At 40.7% G+C, this 16,363-nt stretch overlaps 1 protein-coding gene and 1 long non-coding RNA gene across 3 annotated transcripts in view; both read left to right on the forward strand.

The window, feature by feature from the left end:
• The window catches only part of LOC138979652 (uncharacterized), a 58,006-nt gene that overhangs the window by 36,010 nt on the left and 5,633 nt on the right, over positions 1-16,363 (forward strand). The window lies entirely within an intron of this gene.
• LOC138979650 (tetratricopeptide repeat protein 38-like) lies at positions 256-13,991 on the forward strand (the record flags this gene model as incomplete). The annotated part of the gene is given in 11 exon segments (XM_070352370.1): positions 256-430; positions 1,638-1,811; positions 2,924-2,999; positions 3,522-3,641; positions 4,540-4,599; positions 6,983-7,021; positions 7,624-7,705; positions 8,580-8,745; positions 10,427-10,583; positions 11,177-11,250; positions 12,303-13,991. Coding segments are annotated over 11 exon segments (1,214 nt in total), but the record flags the coding sequence as incomplete, so codon positions are not given.

Raw genomic sequence — 16,363 nt, forward strand, 5'->3', positions numbered from 1 at the left:
CTGAGCTGTTCACCCGTATATACATTGATGGACTGATGTGTGATGATATCTTCTGCTATTGGTCTGTTTCGACAGTGATATCAAAATCTCGACCTCCAGTCTCGATTTTGATATCACTGTCTCAACAGACAATAGCAGATCTCATCACACAGTCCATCAATATTGGCACATTCTGAGAAAATGTAATGGTTCTCCCCCAATTTTACAACAACTTCTGTGATAGTTATCATTTTTGTACAACCTTTTTATTTTCAGTCATGGGTCATGTGATCAAGAACGGCCTTGACCTGGTTGGGTCGGGTCGCACTACGAGACTGGACAAAGAGTTTGAAGGTGACATTGACAGAATGGTGAAACTGGCCAACTCTCAGACCTCGCTTTCATCCAGTGAAAAGAAACATACACAGGCGCTGAAGCTGTTTGCTGATGGGTAACTCTAGTTTAACTTTCATTTGATTCTCTTTATTGACGGGCGCATTGGCCTAGTGAATAAGACGCCAGCCTCCTATGCGGTAGGTCGCTGGTTCGAATCCCAGCCGCGCCTGGTGGGTGAAGGGTGGTCCCAAGAATAATTGGGAATGTACTTTATAACATCAAGACAACAGAAACCAGTTTTGGTAAATTCTTCATCACATTTTTGTCAGCCTGTTGCTGACTTGTTCAGGTTGGTAAGTACAGTATATAAATTGTACTGAATAACTAGACGGGCGAAGTGGCCTAGTGGATAAGACATCGGCCTCCTAATCGGAAGGTCATGAGTTCAAATCCCGGCAGCGGCCGCCTGTTGGGTTAAGGGTGGAGAGTTTTCCAATCTCCCAGGTCAACTTATGTGCAAACAATAACAATAACAATAACAACACTTTATTGTCCATGAGCCTAGAGCCTTATCCCCCTCCGTGTGTACACACAAGCACAAGACCAAGTGCGCACGAAAAAGATCCTGTAATTCATGTCAGAGTTTGGTGGGTTATAAAAACACAAAAATACCCAGCGTGCTTCCCCCGAAAGCAGCGTATTTGCTGCCTGAATGGCGGGGTAAAAACGGTCATACACGTAAAAATCCGCTCGTGCTAAACCATCAGTGAACGTGGGAGTTTCAGCCCACGAATGAAGAAGAAGTTCAGTGTATTAACTGTACCGGTGTAGGATCCGGTCCGGTCCCCCCTCTGAAGTAGTCCCCCGGGGGACCAATTCGTGGCAAAAACTGCTCTATAATGGTCCCCCCTTAGACATCCAGCCTCGTTTTTCTTAGGCATTCAAGCCATTTTCAATCTATATCTTCGTCCGGTATTATGTAGTGCACAGACAGCAATCTCTTTGTTTGACTATATTTTGCAGAAAATAAAATAGATCTGATTTATAATGCCGTTCAAAAGAAAAATCACATGAAATAAAATGAATAATAAATAAATACTGATAAGAAGAAATGAAACCAGTCTCTGATTCTTTCCTTTCTTTTCTCTGAAATTGCTGGTAACATTACTAACATTGTAACAAGAAAAACGAGGCTGGATGTCTAAGGGGGGACCATTATAGAGCAGTTTTTGCCACGAATTGGTCCCCCGGGGGACTACTTCAGAGGGGGGACCGGACCGGATCCTACACCGGTACTTATAAGTGCCATGGTACTGTTTCAGACACATGGTGCCCGCTACACGGGTGTGGGAGGACATTTTGGTGGAACATCCGCTCGACACGCTGGCGCTCAAGTTCGCCCACGACTCCTACTTCTACCTCGGCTTCTCGTCGCAGATCCGAGACAGCATCGCTCGGGTCCTCCCCCACTACAAACCAGCCAATCCCTTTTACGGGTAAGCTGCTTTCACTCGTAACACATGTACATGGGTTAACATTTTCTTTTCCAAAATAATTTTGTTTCTCTTCTGAAATGTTTTTGGTTTTTTTAATCCCCTTTCTCCTCCCCCGCTACAAACCATCCAATCCTTTTTAACGGGTAAGCTATCTTTAATTTTATACATGAGTTGATTTGGGGTGGGGCGGGGAAGTAGCTCAACAGTCGGTAGCGGCGCTGGCTTCGAGACAAGTTATCGCAATCGGCGTGGGTTCGATCCCCATGTTCGGCGAGGGATCTATTTCCTAGAGTCAACTTTGTACAAACTCTCCTTGGTGTCCAAACAATTACCCTGTGTGCAGGCATGCGCGTGATAAACAATTCAATTTTATAGTCGTGTACACTACATTGGGGTATGCACGTTAAAGATCCCACGATTGACAAAAGGGTCTTTCCTGGCAAAATTGTATAGGCGTAGATAAAAATGTCCACCAAAATACCCGTGTGACCTGGAATAATAGGCCGTGAAAGGTGGATGCAGCGCCTAAAGGCAGTCGATCTACTGGCCGATGTGAATGCGTGATATATTGTGTAAAAAATTCCATCTCACACGGCATTAATAGGTAACATGCGCCTTGAGTCGCCTTGTGTGGTGAGATACGTGCGCGATATAAATCCTCGTAAATAAATAAAAATAAAAATAAATATAGCGAAAGTTTCAGGGCTGCAAAACATGAATACGTGCATGCAGGCAAAAGAAAAAGAAAAAATATTCAGTAGCACGGTACTGTGTATGGCAGCACGCCTTCCTCAGGGAGAAAGCAGCCTGGATTTCCATGGGGATAACCTCACAGGACTATATCAAATCTTACAGTCTTAACCTTGTATCCTGATATTTTTCGCTTTTCCAAAATATTTGTTTTTCAAAACAAGCAGCTGAACTCCAGAAGTTAAATAGTATTACAACGGAACTCTCATTTCAAGATCTCAGAAAATCAGGTCTTAAAAAGGAGGGAGCCTTTAAGTTTAGTTAAATTTGTAGAGGGTATTGACAACAAATCTGAACAATTCAACCGTACATGGTTATGCAGAAATACAAAAAGTTTTATATTTGCACGATTTATGTTTCAGATACATTTTGGGAATGTACTCATTTGGTTTGGAGGAAACCAATTTATATGACAAAGCCGAGAAAATGGCAAGGAAGGTACTGGTGCTTAGCATGTGTGTGGTTTTGTTTGGGTGTGTGTGTGTGTGTGTGTATGTATGTGTGTGTGTGTGTGTGTGTGTGGGTGTGCAAGTGTGTTTGTGTGTCTGTGTTTGGGTGTGCGTGCGTGTGTGCTTGTACAATGTATACACTATGTATTGCCATCCCAACATGGTATTGTTTCTGTAGACCTGATACCTGATACTTTTACTGAAAGCGATTATCTCATTAGTTTTCCTTCGCTACTTTCTGCTCTGTTTAGAAGCTAATAGCAATACTTTTATACACCAGGTTAAAAAAATGTCCTTATCATTTATATATGTTTGTTTTAGAAGAGCAAAATTTTTTTTCTTTTCTTTTCTTCGTCGTCTTCTTTGTTCATGGGCAGAAACTCCCACGTTCACTCATGTTTTTGCACAAGTGTTTTGTTTTTACAAGTATCACTGTTTTTGCCCTGCCATTCAGACAGCCGTACACCGCTTTCAGGGGGAAATGTTTTTATTTTTTAATCTTTTATTTCAGGGTCTGGAGATCAACCCGTCTGACGCGTGGTCGACTCACACCATGTGTCACGTGATGGAGATGACGGGCCGTCAGGACGAGGGCATCACATTTCTCGACAAAACCGTCAACGACTGGGAGGTACAGTGCCATTAATTGACCGGAATTGGGGGAAAAAGAAAAAAAACTAGAAGGCTGATAGGTTCGCTGCAAATGTTCACACACAAAAAGTATGAGATATTTGATTGTTGGTACAGATTGGACGGGCGCAATGGCGTATAGTGGATAAGACATTGGCCTTCTATACGGGAGGTTGTGAGTTCGAATCCCGGCCGCTGCTTCCTGGTGGGTTAAGGGTGGAGATTTTTCTGATCTCCCACGTCAACGTATGTGCAGACCTGCTAGTGTCTTATCCCCCTTCGTGTGTACACGCAAGCACAAGACCAAGTGCGCATGGAAAAAATCCTGTAATCCATATCAGAAATTGTTGGTTTTTAGAAACCCGAAAATACCAAGCATGCATCCCCCAAAGATGGGGTGTGGCTGCCTAAATGGCGGTGTTAAAACGGTCATACACATTAACTCATTGTCTCCCAGGTACGGATATATCCGTACCCACTCATATGGCTCTATTTTACCAGGTACGCATATATCCGATCAGACTGTTAGCTTCAGTCGCTTCCTGTAACGTCGATCTTATGCCTGCATTCCAGCGTGTTGATACACAGTTACTACACAGTTACTACAATTCTGAGTGACCTGCTGCAGCACAGCTGGTCTCGGCTAAAAAAAAAATTGGTCAACATAGGTGGGGTAGAAAGTGTTAAAACCATGGGAGTTTCAACCTATGAATGAAGAAGAAGAGGAGAAAGTCTGTAAGATTATACAAGATGTAGTTTAAGTTATGAATGCACTGTTGAGATGTTTTCTTCTTGGTATTTTTAGATGGCAACCAGGAAATTGCTGTGAATTGTAGATTTTTGCAACTATGGTGCTTCAATATTTCTTGTTGTATTTTAGTCTTCCTTTTCTTGTGCAGCCATGTGGAATGCTGGCCTGTCATAACTTCTGGCACTGGGCTCTGTATTACATTGAAAAGGTAGGCAAAGCTCGATGTGAGGCAATGCCTGTGCAATGACAAACATGCATGCACACGCACACTTACATCTACAGGCATGCCATTCTGATAATCATCGCTCCACGGCTATCGCCAGTTGTCTCTCTGACCGGACGCTAAATTCCTACGCGAATCTATCAAAACAAGAATACAGAGTTATCTCCCATATGTTGTTCGCGAGCAGTTTTCGCGAGACGAAAATGATTGCAGATTGGCCGACTTCGACAGTGATCTTCGTTCTGTTCTTCACAGTTATGATAAAGACATCGTTCTAAGGTCAAAACAAGTCGAAATTTTGGGACTGCTGCCGGAAGGAGACCGTAATATATGGTTGCATCACTGTCAACTGGTTACAGAAAAAATCGTCTGCTCCAGCGAGCGCCGAAACCAAACGGTTGATTATCACGTGACACTTTTGCCATATTTAGAATTGTTTGCACAGTAAATACAGCCGCGAAAAATAGCTCGCTTGAAACTGTCTTACATATCAATTCCTTTGTAATTTAAAAATTATACAACACCATAAAAAATCATTATCGACGATCACGAATCTGCTTATATCCAGAATACATTACGAAAAGATCTAAATATGTAAAAAAAATCGATTTCCTCTCCAGACAAGGAAAACCAAGGCATCCTTCCTGTCAGGGATAGAATGAGACCCGAAGGGAAGTAACTCATTTTTGACCTGGGTTCAGGATGCAGGCATGCATTTATGTACCACACACACACACACACACACACACACACACACACACACACACACACACACACACACACACACACACACACACACACACACACACACACACACACATGTTGGAATAAACTTGAGAAAATGCTACACTTAAACACTATTTGCTACACTGATAATTCCCAAAAATTCTAAATTGCTACACTTGAGGCTTCACAAGGGCATACCTGTCAAGCTCTTGTGGACTCTCACCATAAGATTTTGCTAACAAAACCATAAGTTTGCACCAAAAAGCATAAGACAACGTGCAAAATTGCAGAAGTCGTTAGATTAATCACCACAAGAACTAAATACATGCACACACACACACAAAAAACACAAGAAATCAGCCTTATTTCACACATAAGAAAAACACACTTTTCTCAACACTGAACTGCACTGTTTTATGTAATTTTGAAATGCAAAGCATGTTTAAATGTAAATTTATTGTACCGAGAATCACCTAAATTGTACAAAGACAGTACACTTCCAACCAGACACACATTTAGTGATTTACACCCCTCACAAATTTTTTACCAGAATGCACAAAAACACCACTTGATAGTAAAGGCACAAGACAAGTGTGTTTTAACAACATTCATTCATTGAGCACAGTGATTCAATCATGAATGGAAACCCCCACCACAAAAGAGAACATTTTATCCAAACAGAACATGTAAAACACACAAGTTACAAGCCAGAAACTCATGTGTGTCTCAACAATCAAGGACAAATACCAGATCAACAAAAATATGACATGTAAATGCTTTAGTTTGAGGTCGCGCATGTTTTAAAAACAAGTCGTATATGATCGGTTGTGACAGACATCCGGTGCCAGCTTTCGCTCTCTACCTCTTCGAAAATGCATCATAACGCCCTTATTTTTATTTATATGGCTTCACACTAGGTACAACGTGAGAAAATACTGTGTAGATACTAGAACAACAAAAAATATTACATGTACATTCTTTAGTTTGAGGTCGCGCGTGTTCTAAAAACAAGTCCGACATGATCGGAGGTGACAGGAATCCGGCTACTTTCACTTTCGATCGCTAGCTCTTCGAAAATGCATCACAACTCCCTTAGTTTCATTTCTATGGCTTAAAACTTCGTACAACGTGAGAAAATACCTTGAAGATACCGAGAACAATACAATAGTACATGTAACTGCTTTAATTTGAGGTCGCGTGTGGTCAAGCGTTGTCGCACAGTACTCAGTCAGATCGCGCTGACGGTGTGCACATGCGCGTTGCCTTGTACTTCCGCCGGATCAGTTACCGCGAGATTTTTTAGCTGTTACTTTGTTCTCGGACGAACCTTTGCGATCTTTTTTTTATTTGACCAAATTGTTTTGTAAAAACCGTAAGATCTTCGGCATACGCCGTAAGACTTGAAAAACATCAAAATTCCGTAAGAATTACACGAAAAACGTAAGACTTGACATGTATGCAAGGGTTGGCAGGTCTGTGAACAATAATAAAATTGCCTTTTGCTATGTGTTTATGTTTTCTGGGGTTTTTGTTTATTATTTTTTTTAATTTTTTTTGTTTATGTTGTTGTGTTTTTGTCTTTTTTCTCAATGTTTCTCATATTTTAGATAAACGTTTGACATTTGACATTTCAATATTTCAGGGCGACTATCAGGGTGCTCTGAACATACTTGACAGCCAGGTGAGTAAATATTAATCTAGGTGTTTTGCACTTGCATTTGATCCTGAGTGTTTGAGTGCACACACATGTGGCTTAGATGTTTGTTAGTATTCTAATCTTTAAGTGTTTATGAATCTTCATGCAGCTGCAGATTCACATGTGTGTGTGTGTGTGTGTGTGTGTGTGTGTGTGTGTGTGTGTGTGTGTGTGTGTGTGTGTGTGTGTGTGTGTGTGCATGCGTGCACGTGTGTGTCCGTGCGCACATGTGTTTGTGTGTGTCACATGTGTGCGAGGATGAAAGTGTGTTTTTCACATGTGTGTCATGTGTGTGTGTGTGTGTGTGTGTGTTGTGTGTGTGTTTGTGTGCGTGCATTCATGTGTGTGTGTGTGTGTGTGTGCATAGAATTTAATAATATAATTTGTACCAATGTACTCTTGAAACATTGATCTTGTCACAACACTACTTTTATCTGTAACGATTAAATCATTCCTCTTTTCCCCTTCTTTTCTTTTTAACATGAATTTATTGCAGTATCTGCTAATTCACCTTGTAATTGATTTTACATTATACATACATGTACTTGTGAGCTTCATTAAATGTGGAGATTCTGATTTTGATGCAGGTAAAACTGCGAGCTGGCAAGTCTGGGGCCTTGCTTGATATGGTTGACGTCTGCTCACTGATGTTTCGACTGGAAATGGAAGGTAATGTAACTCTGTCCGTGTGTGTGTGTGTGTGTTACAGTGTGTATGTGTGTGTGTGTGTGTGTGTGTGTGTGTGTGTTAGAGTGTGTATGCCTGTGTGTGTGTGTGAGTTAGAGTGTGTGTGGGTGTGTGTGTGTGAGTTAGAGTGTGTATGCATGTGTGTGTGTGTGTGTGTGTGTGTGTGTGTGTGAGTTAGAGTGTGTATGCGTGTGTGTGTGTGTGTGTGTGTGTGTGTTAATGTTTGTATGTGCGTGCCTGTGTGCGTGTGTGTGTGCAACCCAAATTTCCCAGCAATTGGATAATAAAGTAGCGTAAAATCCCTAGCAAACGCCCAGCATCTAGCAAACGCCCACCCCCCACTTTTGGCTAAAAGTTGTGCAGAGGGGTCACTACCTAGCAAACGCCAACCCCTTTTTTTGCTTTTAAAAAAAATAGTTTTAGACGGTCGGCCTCCTTTATCTACGATTTGTGCACACTGTTCGATGATTCGCCGGTTTTTTCTTCTTCTTTTTTTCTATCACAGAACGTTGATCTTTATTTGTGTAAACAAACGGTGTGTTTATTTTTCATTAAAATTGCATAAATCACATGTTGTATCACTTTTTTTCTCTCGTGAAAATGTGATGACACTTTATCTTGCAAAGGGGTGTATACCTAGCAAACGCCCACCCCCTACTTGTACCCAAAATCTGTGTGGATGGGGGGTGGGCGTTTGCTAGGGATTTTACGGTAAATGAAAATGAAACAGAGGTGTAAGGGTTATGCAGTCACCTCACCTCGACAGTCAACACTTTTTTTTTCAAAATAATGTAAACCCGCATTTGGTTTTTTAACATTTTAATGACTATTTCATATGTACCAACTGCTGTTTCAGGTGTGAACATGGGCGACAGGTGGGAAGAGGTGTTTGAGATATGCAGACCTCACCTGGACGATCACATCCTGGTTTTTAACGACGTTCACCTGCTGTTGGCTTGTCTCGGAGCGAACAAGGGGGATGCTGTTAAACAGATGATGGATTCCATTGAAAACTTTATCAGGTAATACAATAAAAAACAAACTTTTTAAGACCTCCAAAAATCTGAGAAAATCAGGTCTTAAAAAGGTGGGAGTCTTAAAAAGGTGGTAATTTTACAGAGGTTATAAACAGAAAGTCTGAGAAAACTGGGTCTTGAAAGGGAGTGGATCTGAAATTGGGGGGAGGGGGGGTGGTGGGTGGGTGACTTAAAAGGAGGGTTCATTCCACTGTCTGGTATTTGCGTTTATGCACACACAAAAAAGAAAAGGATTTTGATTAAAAGTAAAATGTGATCAACATTACCGGTGTTTACGTTCTGGGGCTAAGGACTTGTGTGTAGCATGCCAAAATGGAACGGAATACAGTGGAACCCCTCTTTTATAACCCTCTAATTGAAGACTCCCTCCCTTTTAAGACCCAGTTTTTTCAGACTTTCTGTTCATAACCTCTATAAATTCACCCCCATGATAAGACTCCCTCCTTTTTAAGACCCAGTTTTTTCAGACTTTCTGTTCATAACCTCTATAAATTCACCCCCATGAAAAGACTCCCTCCTTTTTAAGACCCAGTTTTCTCAGACTTTCTGTTCATAACCTCTATAAATTCACCCCCATGATAAGACTCCCTCCTTTTTAAGACCCAGTTTTTTCAGACTTTCTGTTCATAACCTCTATAAATTCACCTCCATGATAAGACTCCCTCCTTTTTAAGACCCAGTTTTCTCAGACTTTCTGTTCATAACCTCTATAAATTCACCCCCATGATAAGACTCCCTCCTTTTTAAGACCCAGTTTTTTCAGACTTTCTGTTCATAACCTCTATAAATTCACCCCCACGATAAGACTCCCTCCTTTTTAAGACCTGACTTTCCCAAATTGTAGGAGTTCTTAAATTATGGAGGGGTTCCACTGTAAAATGTGACCCTCCACCACGGAATGAGTCGCATGTCACCTTTGCATGATTTTGATATTTTTACATTTTCCTAAAGAGTTTTTTATGCTCTATCCAGTGGTGAAAACGGTTTTAGAAAAGAGCGAAAACTGTTTGAGTTATAAGCCTGTGACTAAAGTGACCCTCACACTGTTAGCAGACACTCCCCGGACTTATATTAAGCCTAGCGCAGAACCGCGCGAGGTGACATGCGACTCATTTCGTGGTGGAGGGTCACATATATGGTTTTTGCGTTTATGTAAAAAAAATAACCACAATTTTGTATTAACATTTCCTGTGTTCAAATTCTGGGGTTAAATACTGTGTGGCATGCAAAAATGGAATCCAATTTGAACTTTTCTTACATAATCAAACAATGTCTTGACGTAAACTACCCAAGATGGGGAAGAAATGTCTCTCTCTTTTGCTGATACTAATAGACTTCTTGGTTGGCTTTTGACGTGTTTACTTCAATTAAAGGGGGGAGGGGGGGGACTAAACTGATCAGGTATGTTCGCTTTGCTTACTCTAGCTTTTTCGGCCTTACGGTGGTTGCCTGGACTGGGATGATACAAATTAATTCGTAAAAATTTGCAGTTTTTGACTCTTTGCAAGAAAGTCAATGAAACTTTTCTTTTTTTTCAAATGGTTTGATACTCCATGCATGATTGAAAGCCAAAGGACTCCATACACCTGCATATGAGAAGTTCTGCATGAAATGTATGAAAAGTATTTGTCAAAAAATAATTCATTCAATTTGAATATGTTTGCAGGAATGCCAAGGGAGACCACCACGATGTAATGGAAGATGTTGGAAAGAAAATGTGCGAGGCTTTTATAGCCTACAACAATGGAGATTTTGCCATTGCCGTTGATCTGCTGAATCCCCTCCGATATCGCATCATCAATATTGGCGGCAGTCATGCTCAGGTGAACGGTTTTTGTCGTGTGGGTCACAGTGTCTGTTGTTGTTGTTTGTTGTTTGTTGTTGTTGTTTGTTGTTGTTGGTTGTTGTTGTTGTTTTGCTGTTGCTGTTGTTGTTGGTGTTGTTATTGTTGCTGTTGTTGTTGTTGGTGTTGTTGTTGTTGTTGGTGTTGCTGTTGTTGTTGTTGATTTTGAAACACAAGCACACATGGACTCAAGATTCGTGAGCAAGCAAACAGGCAAACGACGGACTGATAGATTGACAGACAAGCAGGTGCACACCACACACACACACACATACACTCACACACACACACACACACACACAGGCAGGCACGCATACACGCATGCATACTCACACACACACACATATATGATGGACTCGCACACTCACTGACTAACTAACAGACATGCACACACATACATTAATGTAATGCACTGTTCTCTCTCTCTCTCTCTCTCTCTCTCTCTCTCTCTCTCTCTCTCTCTCTCTCTTCGCACACTAAAACCAGACAGTATTGCTATGTGTAATACTGTGCATGTGCTAGCCCGGAGCCAGGTGACATATTTTGAAGAAAGACACTTTGTTGCTGTTACAGCGCGATCTGTTCAACCTGTTTCTGATCCAGGCTGCCATCAAATCACCAAAAGCGCTTCACCATAAACTGGCCAGGTAAGACTGAAGACCCTCTTAGTTGTCTTGCTAATGTGTGTGTGTTTGTTATAATGTGTGTGTATGTATGAGTGTGGCGGGGGTGTTTGAGTGTGTGTGCGTCTGTGCGCACTGTTTTACTTTCTTTTGTTTGTTTGAAATGATTTAAATTCCTATGTGAAGGCACTAACTTGAAAGTATTCCTGGTATGTGGTTACACAATTACAACCCCAAAACAGAAGTGTATAGCGCTTGGCGATTAGAGACAATTTATTTTGGTCGATTATAATATTATCCCCATTATAAACGAAACTAAGGCCAAAAAAAAAAATAGGTGTGGTTACGGTAACATAGCCCCAAAAAATAGGGTAGGTAGGTAGGCAATCACTTTTTCTTTTTTTAACTTTTTTTTCTAATGTGTACAAATTAAACCTACTTGACAGGGAAATAAGTGTGCGACACGGGCGCTTTCGCTTTCATTGCGTTTTTTGCACTCGTTTTTTTTGTTTTTTGGTTTTTTTTGTTGACAAATGTAATAAAAAGTTATAGGATCGGCCCCTAAAAATAGGGTAGGTCGGGTTACCGTAACCACACCTATTTTTTTTTTAGGCCTAAGAGTTCTTTGATACACGGTTTTTTTTTTGTGTCGTTTTCATTCTCAGAGGTTAGCTCCCCTGCATCAAATTTGTGGTTTCTTTTGCTGTTTTACATTATTCGTGTGCCTTGGCCCCTTGTTAAGAAATTCGACTTGGATAGTTTGTCTTTGTCATTTTATTGTGGTCCAGATTCTTCCCTACATCTCCTCCTCTCCCATTTATTGTATTTTCTGATAATGCTTAGATTTCTGTAAAAACCCAAAATTGAATAGATTGCTAACATTCCAAAATTCAGAATTAAAAAACTAGAATTGTAAGTTATTAGAACATTTAATTATTGAGAAAACAAAATGTCACTTTTATTGTTGTGTATGATTGTTTTCTTTTGTCAATAATTAATTGTTCCAATAACTTAATTTTTAGTTTTTTAATTTAGATTTTTGTAGATTTCTTCATGAATTTATTTTTTCATGACAGATCTTTGCTGACTGAACGAAAAGCCTTGAAGGAGTGTGCTCCCATGACGGATCGTCTGATAGCACGAGCAATGTCCCTGCATGCTGATTGATCGTTGAAAGCCAGCGCTGGTTGGGTGTGGATAATACAACTACAACAACAGCTACAACAACCACAGTGGCAGCTAGAACAACGACTGTGGCAGCAGCAACAACTACAACAATTAATGAGTAACAACAACGAATGAAAACAACAACGACAAGCACACAAACACACACGCTGGCCCGGGAGTAGTGGAGATCCATAACATCTTTGCTCCTCTACGACCAAAACTGGTGATGGGACTATCTTTCCATAGTGTTACTGCCACAACTCGTTTCATAGACTGTAATCTGGAGCAAGGGATCATTGTTTTTACTCAGAACAACAATTTATGTGTCTCATGCATGTTTCAATATTATCGATATGTTGTGAACATCCCAGTTTCTGCCTTTGTATTTGATATCTACAAATGCTCTCAGGTCAAAATGTCTTTATTGGACATTTTATTTTTATGCAATATTTAAAATAAAAACATTAGCAAAACAATTATTGTTCCTGTCTTCATACCCTGGCTAAAACATTCATCCCTGTGTCATTCAAGTCAAATTTTTCCATGCCATTAAAGGTACCCCACTTGGCTCTCTGGTACACTTTTTTGGATCAAAGATTTCTTTTACAGGGGTCACATGACACAAATAAGGGTACCCCCAAAATCAACCTGACAAAAACGTAAGGTACCAATGAAATAAATATACGAAGCTTCAGAATAGACACAACTTAGCAACTTTTACATACGAGGAAAAAATCTTTAAGCCAAAAGGTTTACCAGATAGTCAAGTGGAGGGCCTTTAATTGCATGGACAGTCTGAATGAAATGACATGGGAATGAATGTTTTAGTTTGGGTACAAAAATGGATGCAATAATTTTGTTGCTAAGTTTATATTGTTTGCATCGAGTAGAAAAAGTTGTGCGTTCCTTATTCTGAATTGATTTTTGGTATTATGATGATTATTTGATTTTTGTTTTGTTTTGGGTGAGTTTATTTCTTTGAGGTAATTCTGTTGTCACATGTTGAAACCATTTCTTCACACTTAGTGAACTAGAGTTGACCCTAGAGTTTTGATCCCAAGATTTGCGTTGAATGTGATATGCTTCTTTTTATATTTAGTCAAGTTTTGACTAAATATTTTAACGTAGAGGGGGGAATCGAGACGAGGGTCGTGGTGTATGTGTGTGTGTGTGTGTGTGTGTCTGTCTGTCTGTGTGTGTGTGTAGAGCGATTCAGACTAAACTACTGGGCCGATCTTTATGAAATTTGACATGAGAGTTCCTGGGTATGATATCCCCGGACGTTTTTTTCTTTTTTTCGATAAATACCTTTGATGACGTCATATCCGGCTTTTTGTAAAAGTTGAGGCGGCACTGTCACACCCTCATTTTTCAATTAAATTGATTGAAATTTTGGCAAAGCAATCTTCGACGAAGGCCGGGGTTTGGTATTGCATTTCAGCTTGGTGGCTTAAAAACTAATGAGTGAGTTTGGTCATTAAAAATCGGAAACTTGTAATTAAAATTATTTTTTTATTAAACGATCCAAAAACAATTTCATCTTATTCTTCGTCATTTTCTGATTCCAAAAACATATACATATGTTATATTTGGATTAAAAACAATCTCTGAAAACTAAAAATATAAAAATTATGATCAAAATTAAATTTCCGAAATCGATTTAAAAGCTATTTCATCTTATTCCTTGTCGGTTCCTGATTCCAAAAACATATAGATATGATATGTTTGGATTAAAAACACGCTCAGAAAGTTAAAACGAAGAGAGGTACAGTAAAGCGTGCTATGAAGCACAGCGCAACCGCTGCCGCGCCAAACAGGCTCGTCACTTTCACTGCCTTTTGCACTAGCGGCGGACTACGTTCAGTTTCATTCTGTTAGTTCGACAGCTTGACTAAATGTTGTAATTTCGCCTTACGCGACTTGTTTTTTCTTCATGTGAAAGGGTTGTGTCTCAAGCTTAAGGTGAAGGTAAACTAAAGCTGTTACGTGTATGCAGTAACAGTTTTGAATTGCTTCGTGCGTCTTTGTTTCTTGGCCAGTATTCTTGATTTTGGTACCAGCAAAATATTCATTATGGCTGCCATTTGAATTTCATAACTTCCAAAATATCTACTTCTTCTGGCAGATAATCAAAACCAAACATACGTACACGGGTACAGAAGGATGTAGACCAACTGTGGCAGTGATACCCACCTCACTGCCAGATCGTGTGTGTGATCCAGTTATACAAAGTGAGGCTTACATCAAAGGAAAGTGCAGAGTCTTAGGAACACAACGGTACCACAATCAAGAGTACTGGTCAAGAAACAAAGACGCACGAAGCAATACAAAACTGTGACTGTCATATGTAACAGCATAGTTTACCTTTACCTTAAAGTTACAAAAACATGTCAAGCAATGTTTATTACTGCTCGCAATTTTCTCGTTAAAGCCTTAAGTGCTGTTCACATGGCCAGACTAAGTGCAACCATTACTTTCCCCATAACTTTCAAGCGATTTTAGTTGTACGCGGCAAGTCAAATCAAAATCGCTGCCAAGGTGAACAGCACAAAGGCGCAAACTAGTTTTAAGCCGCGATTCTCTCCAGACTGTACCATTTCGGGATTGTCCGGTCATCTTCGTTGTTTTACGGAGAAGGGAAGTAACTGCATCAAAATTTGATTTGATTTGATTTGATTTGGGTTGGCTAGAGCTAACCAATCAGTAAGCACGATAAGAACAGTCTGCGCAAATTCTTTGACAAGTCACGGCCGAGTCGAGCAGTGCTCAACTGAGATTTGGAGTCGCTGCCAAATCCTAAATCACCGGGACTGTGCACATGGCAGACTTTTAGCCGACTTGGCCTCGGCGACTCAGGGGTGTTATGTATAAGTGACGTCGAAAGTACACGCCGACTTCAGCGAAGTCATGACTTGAAAGTCGCCGCCTACCGCAGGCGCTCAGTCGGTATGCACGGGTGACGACCAGACCGCCGACTTTCAAGTTGCCGTGTAAAGCAAGGTCACCAGTCAATCTATTTTTATGACGAGGAATTCCTTCCTTTGCGCATGCGCTAGGGTCATTCGATAACATCCTCCCGCTTCCTCGCACGGGGAGTTCGACTATTCAGAGACGGAGAGCTGTGAAATATGGGTCAGTGGGACGGAGAGCGTGGAGAAATGGAGGCGCAAAAGATGAAACGAGCAAGAGGGTGCCTGTCGCGTAAAAGCTGAGAGTCAAAAACGGCACCAGTGAAATATGGGTCAGTGCTACTTTGCTCTGAAACGAATCAAAGACGTCTTCGCTAATCTTATCGGTGTTGGTTCTAAAATAATATGACAAGGGAAGTGAATCTCGCAACAACAAAAAAAAAATTTAGTCCAGCACTTCCAACTATTGGGTTCTGTCTAAAAACGATTACGGTGAAAAAATTCGTCGACTTTGATGGCGGAAAACCATGAAAATGGCCATTCTGTTCACTGAAGTCGGCGTGTAAACCATTTAGATGACCTCCGGAGCACGTCTAAATTTAGTCACCAGTTTCGGTGGTACAAGCGTGTAGTCGCCACCCGTGCATACCGTGTACCTTGCGGTTGGCGGCACTCACTGTTTGCACGCCGCCTAAACGTTTAGACGTCACTCATGCATAACTCCCCAGAAAAGATTTTCAAACGACTAAAGTTGGGGAAAAGTTTGTTGCAAGTCTGCCATGTGAGGAGCACTTTAAGCATGCTACAGCCTTTGGTTTTGCTTGTGTTATGCCATGTGCACCTTGGTAAATATCAGGGTGACCTCAGATACAGAAGTGTTTATTTATGATGAAAGCCATTAATTATTCCCTTTATTATGGCCTTTGAAGGGTATTGAAATCCATTACAAGTTCTTTCTTCTTCCCTCGTCATTTTCTTGCAAGATTCCAGGCGGCAGCTAAATTGATTCATTTTCTGTATGAAGGACCTTCCTAGTGAAGAGTTTTTTAGGGTTGTTGTTT

This window comes from Littorina saxatilis, linkage group LG11, assembly GCF_037325665.1.
Source record: "Littorina saxatilis isolate snail1 linkage group LG11, US_GU_Lsax_2.0, whole genome shotgun sequence".
NCBI lineage: Eukaryota > Metazoa > Mollusca > Gastropoda > Littorinimorpha > Littorinidae > Littorina > Littorina saxatilis.